The sequence below is a fragment of the Mirounga leonina genome, unplaced genomic scaffold (assembly GCF_011800145.1).
Source record: "Mirounga leonina isolate KUSES-001 unplaced genomic scaffold, KU_Mleo_1.0 Mir_126, whole genome shotgun sequence".
Taxonomy (NCBI): domain Eukaryota; kingdom Metazoa; phylum Chordata; class Mammalia; order Carnivora; family Phocidae; genus Mirounga; species Mirounga leonina.
In genome coordinates this window covers 6255235-6276906 of record NW_023270314.1, presented here as the reverse complement: position 1 = coordinate 6276906, position 21672 = coordinate 6255235, and the positions used below count along the sequence as shown (strand labels likewise).

Below are 21672 nucleotides of genomic sequence, written 5' to 3'. Positions count from 1 at the left end.
GTGCTGGCATTTAAGCTGTAAAACAGTCTATCTTAGGAAGTTAAAAAGTCATGGACTGACCATCCTAACTGAGTTGATTTAAAAAAAAAAGTAGGCATTATCTCACCCACACCAGCTATTTTTAGGGAAAAGGATATTGTATTAGAAAAAAGGATGGTATCCTACACCATTATTTTCGATTTTAGTCTCTATTTAGAATTTATATTTATATTAAAAAAAGAATGTTGTATTTCATGAAGGGATTTTTAATAACAGCTTTGAGATATAATTCACAAATCATACAATTTACTATAGGGTATAATATAGGCCCCCTGAAGTTATGATTCAACTTATGAATCCCCCTACCACCCAAAAAATGTTCACTCAAAATTTATCTAACTTCAGGGATCTGTACAACAGATACAGAATCCAGGTTAGAATTTCCTGCCATAGGCAGATTGCTGTAAATCAAATAATTTTCTTAGTTAACCACTACTTTATAGTTATGATAATCAGAAGTAAAAAATTATCTACAGATAATTTTTTTTTCTTATAATTAAAAGTAAAAAGTTTGTTTTGTCAAGGTAATGAAACAGCATGGGGTGCTGCCCACCCCCACACTGTACCTCAGAAAAATTCAACCCTAGAAACTTCAGAACCAAGAAGAAAACAACTATTTCAGGGACTCACACACACTCACAAGCACCCACATACTACGAGCAACTTCTGAGTTAAGACTAACAACTGTACAGAGTGAACTGCAACCTGGAAAAGGGAGGGAATGGGCAGAATGGGTAGCAGTGAAGACAGGTTCAAAGAAAGCTTTTGAAATTCTGCACTTGCCTTACAACAGTCAGTGTCTGGCTGAGAGCCTACAAGCACTCATTCCTCCACCTCTCCAATCCAGGTACAATGGATTACAACCAAAGGAGACCGCCTCCTCCCCAAAAGCAGCAAAAACAATTGCCTGGAATTGACAGCAAACTGAGTCTGAAGTAACTGGAGCTCTCCTTAGGTTCATTCCAATCCCTTTCTTAAATTCCATTGGGACTGTCACAAACCAGAGCCTGATCTTTATTCTTCCCTCAATAATCATTATTGGGGACTAACTGTTACCAATCAGTGAGCCTGAGCTCTACAGCCAGAGTAACTAAACCCTTCTGGAGTATAAATTTTAATGAAAGAATGAAATATTTATGATCGGAAGCCGTATTATTAGACAAAATAATATAAATATATTTAAAGAGATGAGAGAAGAAACAAGACCAAGAAACCTAAAACAAAGTAGAAATATTAAATATGAAAAATAAAGTAGCTAAAATAAATAAACCAACAAATAGGATAAACAGGATAGGTTTAACTTAAGGAAGTCCATTAACGTTCAAATGCTCTCCAGAAAGGCAGAGGAAAGACAGAAAAATTATGACTTGGATGACGAAAGTAGCAATAGCTGAAAGACAGAAGGGAGGTGGATATCTGAATAAATGAATAATAAATTTCTCAGAGTTAAAGTAATATGGAAATCCTTACTCTAACCCTTGGGTTAATGAGATTCATGAATATCAAAGACCAAAGAAAATTCTACATGTGTTCAATGAAAAACCTACATAGGAAAAGGAATCTGACATCAGGCTTCAAAAGAAAACACCATATACAAGAAGAAACGAACTTTTATTTAAGAACTCTGCACTTACAATTTTATAAGCCAAACTATTCAAATATGAAGACAAAATAAAAATTGTATGAGGCATATCAGGCTTCAGGAAATATGCCAGAGATACTCAATACATTCATTAAAGATCATTTCTGAGGAAGTTAAAAAAAAATAAGAAATTACTATATAAATACAGGTGGCCAAATATCTTGGTAAATCCTACTGTTGCCTTGATGGAAAAAAAGGCGGACTAGAGAACGTGTATTTATAAATAATACAGACATCACTAAATTTAAGAAATCAATATGGGTAAATAAACTTAGGTATTAGGTTATGAGTCCATTTAACATAATAACAAACAACAGAATGCAGTAACTTTGATACCAGCAGAAGACAACTTGATTTATTTAATGGAAAGCAAAAAAACAGAAAAGAAACAAAGTACAATAAATTATAAAATAATAACAATTAAGTCCAAAAACAATACTGCTTTCAAGAAATGCAAAGAGTTTAAAATTACTAATAAAGAAGCAAACTTCCATACTAGAGGTAAGATAAAGAATGGAAAAAGACATGCCAGGTAAATAAAAACCAAAAGAAAGCTACAATAGCTATCTTAATATCAGACAAAACAATTTATAACACCACCACCACCACAAAATACAAAAGAGGACACTTTATACTGGTAAACTGGAGGACACTTTACACTGGTAAACTGGAACAAAAGGACAAGATATATACATCACTAACATATAGCTAATAATACAGCTTCAAAATATATTAATCTATAACCAACAGAATAATAGGGAGAAACAGATTAAGTGGAAATTTCGAACACATTCTTCCCAGAAACTGTTAGATCAAGCAGTCAATCAATAAGCAGAAATAAGAGAACCTGAACAACACAATTAATAAATCTAGGCTACTAATTTCAACATATAGATCTTCACACTTAACTTTCATAGAACATTTAGAAAAACAAATATTAAGACCATAAAAGATAATTTAAAAAAAAATCAAATGAACAAAGCCTCAATTCAAGAAACTGGAGGGGAATGGAGCAAATCCAAATTAAGGGTTCTTAAACTCCAAAGGCCAAAGTCCATTTTTAGAAGAGTTCTACCAACTGTTCAAGGAACAGTTAATTCCTATCTTATACAAATTGCTTTGAAAACACAGGGTGAAAAGTAAAAGCAACCCTGTTTATTCATTAAGCAGCTGAAATCTTGACTCTAAAACCAGGGCATGGAATTACAATCCCATGAAAGTTTCTATATTGTACATACATGCACACATGCATATATATGTATGTGTGTATATATATACACACACACACACACACACAGGCACACATATTCAAGTACATTTCACTAACAAATAAGGACCTTGAATAAGATATTAACTACTTGACTCAACAGTGTAATAATATATGATTAAATTTATTCCAGGAATGCAAGGCTAGTTTAGTATCATGTTTCCAAAAATATTTAATATGTACTTAATAGAGTCGAAGAAAAAGTCAAAAGACCCTCTGAATACATACAGAAAAAAAGGTCATAATAAATCTAAGTAGACACCAAGTTTAATGGCAAGATTTTATATCCATTCCTGGTTAGGACTAGAAATAAGATAAAGATGCTCATGTTTAATGCTAATTGTTTAACACAGTACTGAAAGTCCTGGCCAATGTTATAATGAAATACAAATAAACTTTGTGTGCTGTAATGTGAAAGATTAGAGCTCAAACTGCCATTATTTGCAGACAAGATCTTTTGCCTTTGGGAGAAAAAAAAATTACTGTAGTAAGTGTAGCAAGATTTCTGGATATAAGATCAATAGCAAAAGAAATAAAAAATAAAAATAAATCAATAGCACTCTTCTCTACATCAACAACAGCCAACCTGGAAATACAATAAAAAATAAGATACTATCCACAATAGCAACACAACTAAAGTATACAGGAATTAACCAAGAATAGACTATGAGAAAAACTTCGTAATAAGAGAGAGTATGATTTCAATAAATATAAGGATATGGATGAGACAATTTTACATTAAAAGAAAAATCCCCTATCCATGTTAATCAATAGATTCAATGTAACTCCTATCAAAATTTTAGTGTGGGGGGGCTGTTTTGTTTTGTGAAAACCCCTCTAAACTTACTATCAACCATATGTGGGATAAAGGTCTACATATAATTAGGCCAATCTTAAGAGTGTATTCCATAGGGGATGGGGGACGGGTAGAAGAAAGCAAGTTATTACAGCGAGAAACAAATTAAAGAAAGATTAAATTATCACCCTGCTAGATATTAAGACATACTAAAAAGCCGTATTAAAAAAAGAGTGCTGCTCAAAGACAAACATAGGTGTTTATAAGAAACTGATATGCAATAAAGGTGGTATCACAAATAAATGAGGAAATAATGAACTGTTTAGTTAAGTGTTATAAAAACAAGCTCACTAAAAAAAAAAAAAAAAAAAAAAAAAAAACCCTGATGCATAGCTAAATACAAAGGTGGCCTCAAGAGGGTTTATTAAAGACCTAAAGATGAAAGGTAAAACTAGTCAACAGGAAATGCAGAAGGAACTAGAAAGGACTTCTTAACTTGAAAGAATAAGCCACAGGTCAAAAAACTTAAAACACAAAAATTAAGGACTTCTGTTTAATGGAGAATGCTATGGATAAAATTAATAAAAATGACAATAGATTACTTACAAAGTCTAAAACTGATAAAGAGATTAACACCTTGAATATACAAAAACTCCTGCAAAACAAGACAGTAAACCCCAATAGGAAAATGGACAATGAGAACAATCTAAAAGGCTCACAATCATGAAGAAAACTCAAAACTCATTAGACAACAAAAAGTACAAATAAAACAAAATAAGCCTGCACCTCTTAGATTGGTAAAAACAAAAAACCCATAAAGCTGAATGATGCCAACTGCTAGCAGAGATACAAGGATAAAGGGTGCCTTCATGCACTGGACACAGTCATTCTAGAAAGCAAGCTGAGAAGTACTTAAAGCTTGCATACCCTGTAACTAACAATCCCACCGGTAAGTACATATCCCCCCAAAATTCTTACACTGTTGTTTAAGAGGGCATGCAAAAAGAGGACCATTACAACGGAATTTGTGTTGATGGAGCTTAGAAGCAATCAAGATACCCATCAAAGAAAAAGCATATTAAAAAAAGCATGTAATAAAACATGGCGGACACAAATCACCGTAAGTGACAACAAACATTCAGAAGCTAGAAACTACTGATGAGAGATTACATACAGATAGCAACATGGATGGATCTTAAAAATCATAACAATTATAAGCAGAATAAGATATATGGGCTATTGCAAATGATTTATAGGACCAGTGAAATAAATAAGAAATCTGTATTTCTTCTAATTCTGTGCATTTCTAGCAAATCTCCAAACAAATCTCAGAAATGGTTAAGATCAGTGTACTTTTCCTATGGAGAGGAGTCAAACTTTAAAAGACCCAACTCTAAATTGGTGGTACTCAGCAAAATTTTTAAAATCCTATACTAGATACGAACAGACATTAGCTTTCCACTATTACATATCTAAGTCCTAGATGGTCTTAAAAAGATACACCTGCAATGTTGATTATAGAAGGGCTAAATAAGGACTACAGAAAAGAAGAACTTGTACCTTTCAATGTATCCTGTTGGTGTTTCTACCAGACCATCAAGTCTTTCTTGAAGGGCTGCAAGAATCTGAGGATTTTGCATCATCTGAACAGTCAGCTGACGCGCTTAAAAAAAAAAAAAAAAAAGGGCATCGAAAGAAAGGATTTTATGAAAATATATTATGCTATTTTAATAGGACAATCCAATCATGAAGTTTTCCTGACTAGCCCGTAATTCATTGGTCTGAGTACAGATGGGCAGCAAGCTGAGGAAAATCCACTCTAGGAAAACCTGACGTTCAGGAAAAGTTCAGATTCCTAATGATCTTAACACACGCCATTTCTGAAGACCATTGCCACAACTACTATTAACAATAAATATCCTTTCTCTTCCTACTACTTTGTGTTTCATCCACCTTACATCTTTAAGAAGCTCAAAGCTTCACCCAGATGCCTACCTACGACTCTAACACTTTGAAGGCAGACAATACATTATCGGAAGTACAGTGACGGTTTCGACCCTGGGAAAAAGACTGTGGAGTGAGTAACCTAAATGTTTGTTTGATGTTTATAGTATAGTATGCTTCTGTTTATCAGAATAGAGAAAGTTAATAGTTGAGACAATCAAGGTTGTAACTAAAGCCAAACAAAATGTGGTTGTTAATGATGTCTAAAAATTATACTCAATCCAAAAATCAACTAGATTTAGGCAAAACAAATTATTTTGCTATTATCATCTCCTCGTCAATAGACATTACACAAAAATGACATGAATTTTCCCAGTTATGTTTTTAAAGGTCAATTCCTAATATTAATTTGATTACTGGATGATGTACAGTTATGATAACCAACATGCCTTTAGAAATGTCAATACTGGCCACTAAGGATACTGACCTATGTATCTTTTAAGACAAGGCTGCAAGATGAAAGCTGAAGCTGAAGTTCAGTAGTCTTTTCACAATTAACCTCCATCTGGCTTAACAATGGAAAGCTGAGTCATCTAGTACTTTAATATTCTTAGCCCATACCTATAGGGCATAACCTAAAGCAGTACAAGCCCCCCTACCATCGCTACCTCCCCCTTTATAATTATTTGCTAAAGAAAACTATGAGTGATTTTTGTTTACATTTAATAAATGTCTTTTTTGTCATTTGGTTGGGAAGGATTAAAAAAAGGTTGAAATACACAACTAAATGTTTTCTACATATGAAATACTGAATATTTCCAGTAACTCTAAGTTGTTTAGAACTACCACCAAAAACAACTCCCACCAACACCTGTAACATTTCTAAATTCAGACAAAACTCATGGGCAGCTGTTTGACAGTTATGCCATGTCACTCCAGCATTAGAAGGCATAGAGTAACTTCGGTTGGGTCACTAACTATATTCATACCTTCCTCCCTTATTACTACTCTATCTCCATCTCCCTCTTCCCCTCCTTTCTTCCCCCCACCCCGAACATACACAAACTGTTACTGAACTAGAAGTATGGGCCACATGGGTAAAGTGTCTAGACAAGGATCCAAAAGGGAACAGTATTTGTTACTACCCTCTAGAAGACATGTGCCAGCAATCACTGGCTCCTGAAGTAATTTAAAGTAATACCTTTGATTTTTGTTTCTTCACCCGTTTCTTCTTCTTCTACTTCTTCAACATCATCCAAATCTTGATCAAGTTCAGACTGTTCTTTGCTACAATATCATAGTATCACACCAAGGTTCAAATGTACCAATTACCAAAAAATAAATAAAAAATTATAAAAAACTTCAATTCATTTTCTAGGTTAATATGCCTCTTTCAAAAATATGAAATAGGAAATTCCAAAGGTAATTCAGTTTTCTTTCTAACTTCATATGTAAACAAGCACAAACTGGAAGTACATAAAATTTCATTTAAAAGCACATGGTCAAATATAAAATTTATATTTTAAGCTCTTTTTTCCCCCAAGATTTTATTTTTAAGTAATCTCTAAACCCAATATGGGGCTCAAACTAACAACCCCAAGATCAAGAGTTGCACGCTCCACTGACTGAGCCAACAGGGGCCCCTCTATTCCAAGCTTTAAAAATGTGGTTTGACAGTGTTGGTTCCAGGAACGTGAGGTCAGGAAGTATGTGCTCTCTACCCAATATCCACTGCTTTCACTCTTCTTAGTAACAGCACCCTGATTTTATATGAGATGGCAATACACCAAGCTTTTAAAAATCTACATTTCCCAGCCTACCTTTTAGCTAGGTGTGGTTATGTAACTCTGGGCGGTGAGTTAAAAAAGCAAAATGAATAGAATTTTGAGTAAGCCTCCTTTATAGGACAGTAGACAGCTGGGAGGCCTTTTTGATCTTGCTCCCTTCATAGAATAGGGATGTGATGACTAGAGTTCCAAAAGCCATGCTGGACCAGGAGGCATCCTAAAGAATGAAAGTCAACAGAATGAAGGAGTTTGGAAGAACAAGGATCCTGGATCCCTGATGGCTATGGGGCAATCACATCAGCCTGTACTCACTATCTTTGGACTTTCCTCCTTTTTCTTTACTTCATAGTGGAGATGGGCAAAAAGTTAAGAAGACCTGAGTCTACTTCATACTTAAAGCAAAGCCAGGAGGATGGCACCATTGAAAGGAAAAAAGTAGTAAGATAACATTCTCCCCATTTCATCCTAAAAATCTAGTTTTTGCACATGAAATTACAACGAGAATTAAAAAGGAAAATAAGGTTATCTAAGTCAACATATAGGTCTTCATATAATTCCTTGTGTGATTTTACATTTTAGTATTTGGTTTACAGATTTAGTCACATTTATGTTTAGAAACAGCATCTGAAGTATTAACTTTCATACAGAGACAAATACTATCTAATTTTCATATAAGAACAACTACAGAAAAGGTCAACTGTATTCTGCCAGCAAAATTTATGTTCCTGTAAACTAAGGAGAAAAAAACTCAGCCTTCCCATCAGAAACAATAGATCGTTTCTGAAATTATCTTTGATTTCATATAAACTTAAGCATACTTAGATTTAAGGGCCATTAACTAAAGATCACATAGCACAGCTATTCGTCCAGTGTGATTTTAATCATTTAATGAACATCTACATCTTAAGGCTTTAAAACAGGGGTCCACAGACTATGTCACATAGTCAAATACAGCCCAGTATTTTTGTAAATAAAACTTTATTGGAACACAGCCACGTAAGTTTATGTACTGTCTATGGCTGCTTTCACACTACAACAGCAGAGTTGAGTAACTGCAACAGAGACTATATGGCCCAAAGTGCCTAAAATATTTATAATCAGGTCATTTATACAGAAAGTCTGCTGACTCCTGCTTTAAGGAACAAGAATCCTCCGTCCCTCCCACCCTCCTAGGGCTGACAGCCATCTAAAATTAAATAAAGGGATGGTGGGGAATCAAGCGGTCACAACCAATTTATTCTTTTATTTTTTTTAAGTTTAAAACAAAATGAAGTTGCAAGGTTAAGATGGCAGATTGCACATACTCCTCTGATCTTAATCCTTCCCAAATCTTTACTAAAATTACGATAAAAGGGTTTTTTAAACAGACAAACATTAAAGGACAGGAAGACAAGAGCACAACAGCAACGTCACTGAGAACTGAAATTGAACAGTCGGAAAAGATGAAAACTAGACCAAACACAGACTCAAAAAGGACACTTCTGGAATTAGGGCTGAGGGGATGAAATTGGAGAAAATAGGGAGGACTAAAGAAAAACTGATAAAGCAGTTAAATCCCCAGATTCTTTCCCTCAATCCAGCAGCACAGCAGTTTCTTCTTTGGAAAGGGTTAAACTAAGAGCTCAGACTGTAAGACCACAGATACAGCCAAGAGTCTCTCAGATATAGGACTGTATCATGCTAGAATGTTGAATGTAGAGACCCTTCCCTGGTCACCTTTTCCCAATTTGGATTCCACAACACTGAAAGCCAGATCTTTACCCAGATACTCTTCCTTGGGGTATCTGACCAGCCCAGAAGAAAACATCATTCTGACAATGGGGATTCTCAAAATAAACAACCACTTTGATGACCTTACATTACAATCTAAATTAAAAGCCTCCCTCCACCCCACAACACTCAAATTTTCTAATCAACTTTTTTCTTAAACATCTCTCAACTGCATGTTCTCCCCCACCCCAATCTTAGTGAGCAGACAACCAAGTATTACCTCCTATTTGAGAGAATGCTTTTACATGGAAATGAAAACAAATAGGGGAAAGAAAAATTTAAGAGCAAACACACAGGGGAAAAAACATCCAGAGAAAAGATATTACGATCCAGAGAAAAGACATTACAATCAATGAAATAGGAACAAGATGCTATAAAAAACAGGAACAGAGAATAGACACTCCTGAAAACTATACAACAGAAATTTAGAAACTCAATACAAGAGCTGAAAGATAAAATTTCTTCAGCTTTGCCCAAAAAGAAGAGCAAAGAGATAAAGATGGAAAATAAGACAAAAGATAATTAGAAGAACAAGTTCAACATATAACATAATAGGAGGTCCAGAAAGAGAAAACAGAAATAAGACACTCAACAAACTAAGTCCAGAATACTCCCCAGAACTGAAAGCCATCGAGTTGCCAGACTGAAAGGGCCCACCACTGAATGCCTAACACAAGAAATTTAAAAAATACATATAAACAATGTGAAAATTTCAGAACTCTGAAGCCAGAGTGCTTCCAGAAATATTTGTTTAAAACAAGTGTCACATACAATGATCAAGAATTATAATGACTCTGAACTTCAACACAGCAATATTGGAAGCCAGGTGGTAATGGAGCAATGCCTTCAAAATTCTGAAGAAAGAGGATTCCCAAATGAGAATTCTACACTCAACCTATCAAACATAAGGATAGAATTGTCATTTTCAATCATTTATCTCAAAATAATGTTTCCCTTGTACTCTTCCAAGAAAGTATTAAAGAACCAAAAAAGAAAATTACATGGGATACAGCAAATAGCAAACCCAAGAGAAGCAGCAAAAAGGAAACCCCAGGAAGATAATAAAATAGAACCACAATGATAGCTATATAACCAAGGTTAAGCAATCCAGATTGGAGCAGTAATAAAGGAGGCAATCACTTTGAAAGCCATTATCACTAAAATACCTGCTGCCATTCTTTTTAAGCATGGAATAATTAGTCAAATTCTTATATGTACTTGAATGTGATGCCCTTGTGCTAAATTTTCCTGCCTTCCCACCTCCATGCTCTGCTGCCTACAACTTGTGGATGGTCGTATCGTACCCCTAAATCCATGTCCAAGTGTTGTTTTAACCTAACCCTAAGTTGTGTGAAATCATAAGCAACGAACAATGCAGCTCACCCATTCTCCCTTACCGTATTTCTGCAAAACATCCATCCACACCAGAACCCTGCCAGAAGTCAACTTCATTAAACTGGTGTTTCTAGAGTGTATGACCTTGCCCAATAAATTCTTCAGGAAAGTTGCAATTAGACTGTGACCCAGATAATCTTTTTGTTTCTTTTTTTTCCCTACCTTGGAGACTTCAACTGATAGTGGTAATATTGCTTTTCTTTTTAAACACAGCTAAGTTTGTGACTGCTATTCAGATTTTCAAAATTAAACACTGATTAACAATGTGTAGGTGTTAAAACTCTAAAAAAAAAAACAAAAGGAATGCTTTAGACAAATGCCAAGACAGTGCTTACACGTCTGGAGAGGAAAGGTGGAGGATGCAATGAGAAGAGGGACACTGGGCTTCTAAAAGTAATGTTTTACTTTTAAAAACTCATAAATTATAAGTATCCTATTACTCTTTAAACTCTACATATAAATTTCATATACTTTTTATCTTGTATGTGTGATGCCGTAATATGAAGTAGTAATTACCATACATGTATGGTAAAAATGAGTTCTGCAAATATTTGATTCATTACTGTGCTCAGCACATTCCTAAGAATAAACACTGGCAAATGGTTTATTGTATTTAAGACAATGATTATATATACTATATTTTATCTTGGGTACACTGTACCCAACTATTGTAACAGCAGGTACTAAGCATCAGTCTTTACCATACATTTTTATATTATTACTACTATTAATGACATCACAGTACAAAGTGAAGCCAAATCTCTGGGAAAAGAAAAAAACAAACAAAAAAACCAACTATCTAGCACTTACTTGTCAATGTCTGCCATGTTGTAAGAACTCCAAATATCTATGGAGAGAAATGTCAGTGTTAACAAAATATACATATATAATGTATTTAAAACCATTAAAAATATTTGATGCCCAAACCCTTTAAATCAGTACCACATTGAGAATCACCACACGGAGGAATGTATACCCCCATTAAAAACACATCAGTGTTAAGAAGAAAAATCGTGGCACATATATATGGACTTTCATACTAGCCCCCAAAGTAATTTTTCAGAGGATACTGCTAAAAATAAGCAAGTTATTACTAGGCTGTTAGAATCTACCATGTAAGGACATTTTCATAATAGCACTGCTGGTAAAGAATCTGATGTATGCTAGTATCACAGAAAAGGAACAATACAAGAGTTATTCAAACTCCTTTAACAACTACAAATGGTCAACTTTTGCTTAAATTTTTAGACTACTTAGTACCTCACAGAACCCACTTCATTTTTACCAGTATTAATTCTTACCAAATTCATGTTAAAAAGCCAAAATCTGCCACCATTATGTCCCTGGAGATCTTTCCAAAAAGTTTAATAATCCTACCAAATGCCAGTCCTTTAAGCAACTTAGTGACAGTTTTAAAGCTCTGGGTTCCAATCTGTATCAAGTAAACCTTCCCCATCTCTTCAAATGTACCTCATGTCTTATCACTGATAAGGACCACACCCCCAGACTACCCTGGATAAGCTGTCATATTGTCAATAAACTCTTGGTTACCCGACATCAATACTGTTAGAACTGATCTGGAGAATATCCTAAATTCTTTCCCGCTATAGATTAGTATTGACTTAGACAATACTGCTTTTAGAAAAAGAAAACTGAAGGTAAAACGTGTTATATTCAGGCAGGAAAATGACTAATGCCACATGTAATGAATGCATGGACTACCAAAAAAAATAATCTAAATCAAGCTTAGGATCCCACATTAAAATCAAGTTTTTATCTCTTAGTAATTAAAACCACAGACTTTTAATAACTCTCAGAATGCTACAAGATATGATTCCTCATATCAACATGTTTTATATGATTATTACTTAAATAGTTAAGAAGAGTTACTGATTTCAGCAGTCAAGTGCTAATATGTGGAGTATTATTACTGATCTAACATCCAACCTTTCAACAAACTGTGAAAAAAATATTTCTTCCTAATAATGTAGCCTATTCTACTTTAAATATTTTTTTGCTTTAAATAATTTCTAATAGCACTAATAAATTTCTCTAGTGATGCTGGGTAATTTACAAAATTAACAAAATACTTAAACAATTATGAAGAAATACTTTCAAAAATAAAAATACTGAATCTTAATCATCAAAGAAATCCAAGTAGAATTCTAGTTTGTCTATCAAATCAGCAAGGTTCTTCTTTTAATGCAGGGAAGACGGTGGTGAACATGCATTCTTAAATACGGCTTGTGTTCCTATAAACTATTTTCTCTCTGGAGAGTAATTTGGCCATAGTAATATCAAAAACCTTAAATATGTATATCTCCAGCTTTAGTTATTCACTTGTGAGGCTCTAACATGAAAAAAAGTATTATGAATCTAAAGGCTGTGCTTTTCATGTTTGCCTAGAAGGTTCTTCCAAAATTCAGTTAACATAACCTTTGGCTCTTAGCTCAAAGTTTTACTTTCTCAGAGAGGCTTCTCCAACCTGTACATTCTGGCTAAATAAGATTTCTTGGTTATACACACCTATAAAGCCCTATTTCTTTCCATCGTAAGATGTCTCAAGTTTGTAGTTACAAATTAGTGTGATTATTTGACTAAGATCTATCTTTCCCAACTAATCACAGCACAAGATTCATATTACAGGGATTATATGAGCTTTTGCCAATTGCTGCATTGCATCCTTCAGGGTAATAAATAAAGCTTATATAGAGAGCAGCTAGAGTTACTTATCCATCAAAAATAAATTCAGTATTAACATGGAATGTGCATACAATGAAATGCTTTGCAGTCAAAAATGAAGCAGATATGAAAAAGCACAGGGCTTATGGCAAAATCCAATTTGGACAGAATACATATATATTCTGCCACATCTTTGCATCATCCTTCATATACATATATGAACATGCATGCTCATGCACATACTTTACGAATAAGACATTTCTGTACAGATATAACAGAAACCTAACAGAAGTCACCTCTAAGAAAAGACTGGGAGAAATGAGAACTTACATTTCATTCTGCATTATTTGGCTTTCCCATATACAAGTACATTTTGCTAACGTTTTGGAACTTGCTCGGTTGCATACACAGTCTGGTAAGTCCAGCAATTATCAAAAATATAAAACAACCCCCCAAAACTTCTAAAGTCAGATTTTTGTAACATTTTAACATGTACTCAGAAGAATGGCTACACTGCTACCTTCCCTGTCCATTTCATGGGGTCACATTTAGAATTCAAACTCTTAAAATTCTTTTGATTCTTTATTAAAGATGATTCAAGACAGAACAGGATGGCATTTACTTCTTCAGAGATACCTTCTCCAATCTGCCCTGCCCACTCTAGCTAAATTAGATTTCTTGGTTATACACACTTCCGTTTTTTAAAGCAGGCCTAATTTTGTAGTCAGATCATTTGGGTTGACACCAGCTTTGTAAAAATCTAGCTCACACAAACAACTTCTGGTCTTATTCACCATCTACAAAAAATACAAAAAAACTGCTTCTTCATTGGATTGCTCTTAAGACGCAAATTCATAAAAAACTTACTTGTGTTTGATAAGTACTGAACATTCTAATAAACAAGCTTTTTAGTTCTGTCTGTTTTTAATTATCTTAGCACAGGGTCAATATTTCTGCAAAATAATTAGCTGAGATGACTGTTAAAATGTATAGACTAACCAGTAAATGTGCCATGGTAACGTTAAGATGTTAACATTAAGGAAAACTGGGTAAGGGGCACATGGGAACTCTCCAGGAGTATCTCTACAACTTTTCTATAAATCTAAAATTACAAATTCATTTAAAAGAGAAAGAGATTAATTCCCATGCCCAGATTCTGAAACAAGAGGTCTGAGAGAGTGGACCCAAAAATCTCCATTCTAAACAAGAAACCCAGCCCCTGAGGCAGGTGGTGCTCAGACAATCAGATCACACTGAGAAAACACAGGTTTCAGTTAATACCTCCCTTAGTTTTCTGTTTTTGTTTTTTACTGCACTCAATGTTAAATAAAATCAATGAGAATTTTTATTTATCAGACATGAAATTGCTTTCTAAGAGATATGAAGAATTTCCATTTCTGGTAGTGACAAGCTAAATTATGCAAACCAACTCTGCATGAAATAATTCCAAGTCCAAAATAAATATTTGCTAAGATCTTAAAAGCAAGGTTTTAACTACCGAGGTAAAATCAAAAGCCCCGGACCTATCCAAGATGGGAAATCTTTATAGCAACCCTCCACATTAAGCAGGAACCCCCAAGTGCTATAGTCTCAGGGATGATAAACCAGTTCTCTTGGACAAATAAACTAGAATCACTTACCACTGTCGGCCCAAAACCTCAAGCCGTGAGCTTAAAGTGGTCTGCCTGATAGTGTTCCTAAGCACCTACATATCCAAATGTGAAAGGCACCTTCATCCTAGACCTCAAATAATTTATACAAGTAGTTTTCAAGAGCAATAAGGGCAACAGAAAAAATACAACAAAAGGGGCGCCTGGGTGGCTCAGTCGTTAAGCGTCTGCCTTTGGCTCAGGTCATGATCCCAGGTTCCTGGGATGGAGCCCTGCATCGGGCTCCCTGCATCGGGCTCCCTGCTCCGCAGGAGGCCTGCTTTTCCCTCTCCCATTCCCCCTGCTTGTGTTCCCTCTCTCGCTATCTCTCTCTGTCAAATAAATAAAATCTTAAAAAAAAAAAAAAAGAATACAACAAAAACCTGTCCCAAAGACTTAAATATTGTCAAAAGGACTGTAAACTTACAAACATTGACAAATGACAACCATGCTTACTGAGTTTGAAAACACTGTGTCTGCAGAAGCATCTGCAAAGAACAGCCATCTATTAAAGGTGATACAGCAAATTTAGCAAAGAATTAAGTAGAACTTCGAGAAATAAAAATAATGTAAATCAAACAAATGGGCAGGTTTATCAGCAGACTAAACACAGCTGGAAAGATAATTAAGGGAGGGATACAAGCTTAGAAGAAATCTTCCAAAATATGGCAGAGACTAAAGGACAGAAAACACTAATGTTAAAAGATATTTGAGGATACAATAGAGTCTAACAAAGATTCAATACAAGTTCTTGGAGTTAGAGGAGAGAATGCACAAAATATTTGAAAAAAAATCAAAAGCTAAGAATTTTCCAGAACTGATGGAAGATATCCCTACAAATCCCACCAGAACTGATGGAGTCAGCCCTACAAATCCCAATCAGAATAAATAAAAAAGAAACGTACACTTAGATATATCAGTGAAAAGGCAAGACATTAAAGACAAAGAAGTCACCTCAAAATCACAGAGAAAAGACTCAGGTTAAAGCCACAAAAGACACACACAGCTATCTTCTCTTCAATAGACACCAAAAGACAAGAGAGTCTTCAATATGCTGAAAATAGCCAAGGATCTTAGAATATTATACCCAATTAAAACATTTTCTAAGAACGAATATGAAACAGGTATTTTCTGGAAAAAACGCCTCCAGCACTCTAATAAATTCTGTTAAGTATATTCTTCAGGCAGAAGGCAAGTGATCCCAAATGGAAGAACTAATTTCCAAGAAGAAATGAGGGGCAAAAAGGGTAACTGCATATATCTAAATAAACATTTTTAAGTATCACCACTGTGTAGTGTGTTAAAAAATTAAAACTACCACAACATTAAGTCAACGGTGAAGGTAAATCAACTAAAGGCTCCCACTAAAAAGTGTCAGGCAGGATTTAAGAAAATCCAACTACATCCCATTTATAAGAAATATATCTATAACATAAGGACATATAGTTTCCAAGTAAAATATAGCCCTAACCAAAAGAAAGCTGGTATCACTGTATTAACATCAAAAAATAAAGTTTAAGGAAAAGCGTTACTAGAAATAAAAAGGTCACTCTATAATAAAAGAGTGAATTCATTACCCAGTATATGTAATGTGCAGAAGATCTCAATTCAAAGACATGATTCATAATGTGACTGAAGGCAAATCTTAACCTGAGAACTTGTACACAAAAAGAAATCTTCCACTGAAGAAGTGGAAACAAGTCACTGAATTAAACCACAAACGGATTATATTTTGTGGTCTTGTAGTTAGATGTCCAGACATGTGTTATCAAAAGCTTCCTACCATTCCAGAAAACCTGACTCTGAATAAATTCCCCTGAGAACTAATGAGAAGAAAGCTAACATTTATGAAGCCTACTCAGTAAGGGACACCATTATAGGCTTTCCTCCTACCTACAGATAAGATACTAAGCAACTTGCTCAGCAACACACAAAAGGTAAGAACCTAGTAATTAAAATCTGACTTCCAAAACCCATGTGGAGTCCACTATCATCCCAAAAACCAAAGTACCTGTTCTATCAGCCTACTGTTACACAGATTATACAATAATACACTTGTTGATATTCCTTTACATAAAATGACTTCATGGGGAAACAACCAATCATTAAAAATTACAAATGTTTTAAAGCAAGAGTTCAAGGGAACCAATAATAACAAAGATAAGATTTCCCTTTACCTGAGACCTCAAATCTCCCTCCAAATTAAGCAAATCTATTTTTAAGACACTGCTCTTCTGTTAATCACGTTTTCATTGGTCCAGGGGCTCAATGCTTTATTTGGCTCCAACACAACCTCATAGTTAGAATATCCTATTCTTTAGGCTCACTTTTTCAATTCTGGAGTGTCAATAGCCAACTTAGAACTGACTTCTTAGAGTCCCAAGCAAAATGGACTCCTATTTAAGAACACTACATACCTTCTAGTCCAAGGGAGCTCATTATCTAGATTATCATCTGATCCAACGGCACATAAACATACCTGGGTTGGAGTGAAAATCCGGTGAAAATTCACCCAGCAGTAACAAACAAAACCAATTTATTCACATGAGGGGGAGGGGAATTACACACACACACACCAGACAAAAAGCTTAGGAGCCCTCACTCAACTATACGTAAACAAATTCCATCTCAGAAGAAGACTCCCTGACCATAAATACTGCTGCTTTTCTTGGAACACAGTGGAACCCAACCAAGTGTGCTTCTGAATTCCAAGCTGACGTACAGCCTAACAGTTTAAATCAAGGGAACTACCGGTGGCTGGAGATAGACACTGGGGAGGGTATGTGCTATGGTGAGCGCTGTGAATTGGGTAAGACTGTTGAATCACAGACCTGTACCTCTGAAACAAATAATACATTATATGTTAAAAAAAAAAAAAAAGATAGTAGGAAGGGGAAAATGAAGGGGGGGAATCGGAGGGGAAGACGAACCATGAAAGACCTATGGACTCTTGAGAAACAAACCGAAGGTTCTAGAGGGGAGGGAGGTGGGAGAATGGGCTAGCCTGGTGATGGGTATTAAAGTGGGCACTTACTGAATGGAGCACTGGGTGTTATACTCAAACAATGACTCATGGAAGACTACATCAAAAACTAATGATGTGATGTAAGGTGATTAACGTAACAACATTAAAAAAAAAAAAGTTAATGAAAAAGTTTTCCCAGGGCCACAAAATGTGACTTAAGAGCTACATACCTAAACAATGTAAATTCAGATTTCTTTCACCAGAGGTACAGAGACTTTCAAATCTCCAACATTAAAAAAATGTTTTTAGCATATAGTTAAAAAAAAAAAATACAAAAGCCTCATCGTAAGTCATCATTGCTCAGTTACTGGAGAAGTCCTTTAACTGCTCTGTATTTCAGTTTCCACACTAAAATGCTGATACTACCTACTTCTAGGAGCATTAAATTAGTTAATAACAGAGTAATTTGTGCTCTTACATTATTTACTCCTGTTGTGTTCTCCTATACCCTCTTTATCTTAGAAAATAAGTCTAATTAATTAAATGTAATTAATAGGCTCTTCAAAATTACAACCCCCTTTTCCCAATAAAAATTAAAAGGTACAAAATTTCTGAACAAAAATGTATCAAACCATGTAGTGTAAAAGGCAGAGTTGGTAACCAAAAGTACAGAGGCCACTTTGGATGGCAAGTGCAGTAATGTGATCTAGTGGTCTGGTATCAATGTACTAAACAACTTACAAGGATGGGTGAAAGCAACAACGCTCACCTTTCTAAACCCTACTCTGCCTAACAAGGACTTCTTATTCAGATGAAATCAGTATGAAATGGCACTTAAAATCACCATTAAACAGGTCCTTCATGTAAAGAATCTTATAAATACTACTCGGTCCCCCGCTTTTTCTTTATAGCATTCACCACAATTTAACATTTTATATCTAGCTAACCAATATGCTTGTTTTGCTCTTGTTATGTCCAAATAGATGCCAAAATATTTACTCAAAAAATCAAATAAGAACACAAATAATTAGAGGTTTGATTAGACTTGAGGATCTGAATGGACTGATCTCGTCAGTTTTGAAAACTGATCAGGATTCATCCTCTCTAATCTTATTTCCATTAACATTTCACATTTACAACCTATCAAAAAATGAGCAAAGACGTAGTATTTGATTTTTGTTTCTTCATCCTTTGAAGTCAAACAGATTTTGCCTCTTTTAGCCCCTTTTCCTACAAAAGGGCTGTTTTTAATATAATTTGGGGGGTTTAGAATCCAGTTAGTAACCTGGAGACAATATGGGCAAGCTGAGTAATAAAATGACCAATAGCATTTTGGATTAAATTAATTCTGGTACAAGTGTTGGGTTTGGGTTGTTTTTTAAATCTCTAAAGGACAAGAACAGTCATATGCCACATTTAGCATTAGCTTCGTATTTTTGTCAATAGGCCCAATATCAAAAATAGGTACTTTGCAACAGATAAAATTTACAGATATTTCAAACTGGTATGAAATTTTTAAAAGTTGTATTTATCAAATTAACGTAACAGTGACCTGATATAATCTATGAAGTCAAGGTTTCATGACCAATGTTTGATTCTATCTATCCTCCAAAGGACCAGTCTTCTTAGAAGTAAATTGCATTTTAGATTTGGACCATTAATTTGAACTCTTAATTTTTTTTAATTTTTATTTAATTTGAACAACTTCCAAAAAGCATGAGACTTATACCAGATCATCACTGGAAACCTTATTTACCTCAACAATTTAAAACAAGTTATCCTATATAGAAGATTTTCCCCTTATCCAAAGGTAATGTGTATTACTTCCTAAGTACAGAAGTGTTAATGTAGGTTGACAAGAAAATAGGGCTTAAATATTAATTTTAAAAGATATTTTGAGGCTACCTATTTCCAAAAACAGCCAATTCCATTTTACAGCTCTTCTGAAACCAGGCAGACAGTGTTAGGAGATTTTAAAGGGCAGTCCTTACAGAACTAGTTACTCATCATTTTTAAGACAGTGATGATTTAATATAGGGGCTCCTTGAGGACGTTACGTGCTGGGTTCATTCTTCTGTACTCTGAAAGCCTACATGTCCCAAATAGGACCGCATTCCCCGGCTCCCTTCTCTGCCTCCTTTTGTGAGTAGTAGGGGCATTGACAAGACAACAGGCTACAAACTTGGCCCATTAAGTGTACATTAATGCCTCATTTCCACCCAGACTTCCTCCACCCAGCCCCCATTCATCTTAAAAACATAACAACTAGTTAAGTAACCTATTCTGGGAACTTCAATAAAGGAACTAATTTTTAAGAATGTGAAAGAAGTCCTAACAGAATTAAAGACATTGCAGGCCAAATCGTTTATTTTCATCTTAGAACCGTTTACAGGATTAGATTAATTAGGATCAATTCTCCCCAAATAATGAAATCCTGGTCAAGACACCCATCTAAATTCTAACTGTACTGGAGGTACACAAAAAAATCATGTGTTAGTAACAGCTAACAAGACCCCTTTACAAGCGCTGCTTTAAAATCCTAGCAGTGAGAGGCCATGCTTAATCACCTATCTCCTAACATTCATCCTTTCCTCTGGTACCAATAAAAAGATTTAAGACCAAAGAGAAGCAGGTAGGAGTTTGAAAGCCAAGGCTAGACTTATTTACTCACTATTAATTTCCAAATCCCACCATCCCTACAACTCTCAGTGAAGCGAGGACAACCCAGACCTCGGTCTCGTCAAGCCCAGGCGGCGGCCACGTGTCTAGGGAAGCCGCCGGGGTTTCCCCTCCCAGCCCGGCGCCGCCTCCAGTGGGCGGAGAGCCCAGGAGCCTCGCAGCCTCCCCGCCCCCTCCAGGCCTCGTCCCTACACATCCCCTCCCTCCCATCGGAATTCGCAGCCTCCGCCGTTCTCTCCATCCCCCAGCGGCCTCCCTCCGGGAATTATTTTTGAGGAAGCGGGGGCGAAAAGGAAGCGGTGGGCTGCGCACTCGAACCCGGCCCGCACCCCGGGCGCCCTAAGGAGACAGCCGCTATGGACCGGGAGGCGAAACCGCGGCCTCCCTCCCGTCCGCGCGGAGAAGCCGGTGGGGCTCAGGGAACCTCGGCGCACACCAGCGGGGCCCCCGGGCCTCGCAGGCCGCACCGACCCCCCGCGTCCCCTCAGCCGTTCCCGAGTAAAGCGCCAGCCAATCCCGGAGGCCCTCTCAGGCTACGGGGACGAAACTCCGCGGACGGCTCAGGCTCCGGCCTCACTGGACGACCCGGGAGGCCCCGGAGGCCAGCGGCCCCCACTCTCATTTCCCCGTCCTTTCCCTCCGCGCAGGCCGCCTGACCGACTCTACGTTCCCCTTTCCCTTTCAGACCCCCATCCGTTACCGGTGGCTAGCACGGGGAGCCAGGCGGTCGGAGCTGCGCAGGCAGTGACTCAGGGCGGCGGCGGGAGGAGCAGGAGGCGGCGCCGCGAGCAGATGGCGCTAAAAAAGACCCGAGAGCCCGCCGCTCGCGCTCATATACAATTAGCGTCAGCACGTAGGGCCCGCTCCGCCGCCCCCCCAGGCCTCGCCGTCTCCTAGCAACGCGAGCGGGAGGCGGGCCCAGGACGGGTTGCCTAGCAACAGAACTGTCCTTCTTCCCCGAAGACCTCCACACCCTCCGCGCAGTGCTTGGGGTCCTAGGGTTCCCGCCTTCGCCCTCTGCTACGCGCCGCGCCATCTCTTTTCTCGCCGCTGCACA

The 21672-nt window shown here is 36.6% G+C and overlaps 1 protein-coding gene across 6 annotated transcripts in view; it reads right to left on the bottom strand.

Annotated features, from left to right (window-relative positions):
- The window catches only part of NAP1L1 (nucleosome assembly protein 1 like 1), a 32695-nt gene extending 11277 nt beyond the window's left edge, over window positions 1-21418 (bottom strand). For 5 of the 6 annotated variants that reach the window (XM_035002105.1, XM_035002106.1, XM_035002104.1 and 2 more), the window contains exons 1-4: window positions 21316-21418; window positions 11451-11487; window positions 6890-6975; window positions 5305-5407 (exon numbers count right to left, since the gene is read on the bottom strand). In XM_035002105.1, the coding sequence (XP_034857996.1) occupies window positions 5305-5407; window positions 6890-6975; window positions 11451-11467 (206 nt within the window). In that variant the 5' untranslated portion in view covers window positions 11468-11487; window positions 21316-21418. The remainder of the gene's footprint in view (window positions 1-5304; window positions 5408-6889; window positions 6976-11450; window positions 11488-21315) is intronic. The other variant, XM_035002109.1, reaches the window with a different exon arrangement.
- Window positions 21419-21672: the final 254 nt, after the last annotated feature.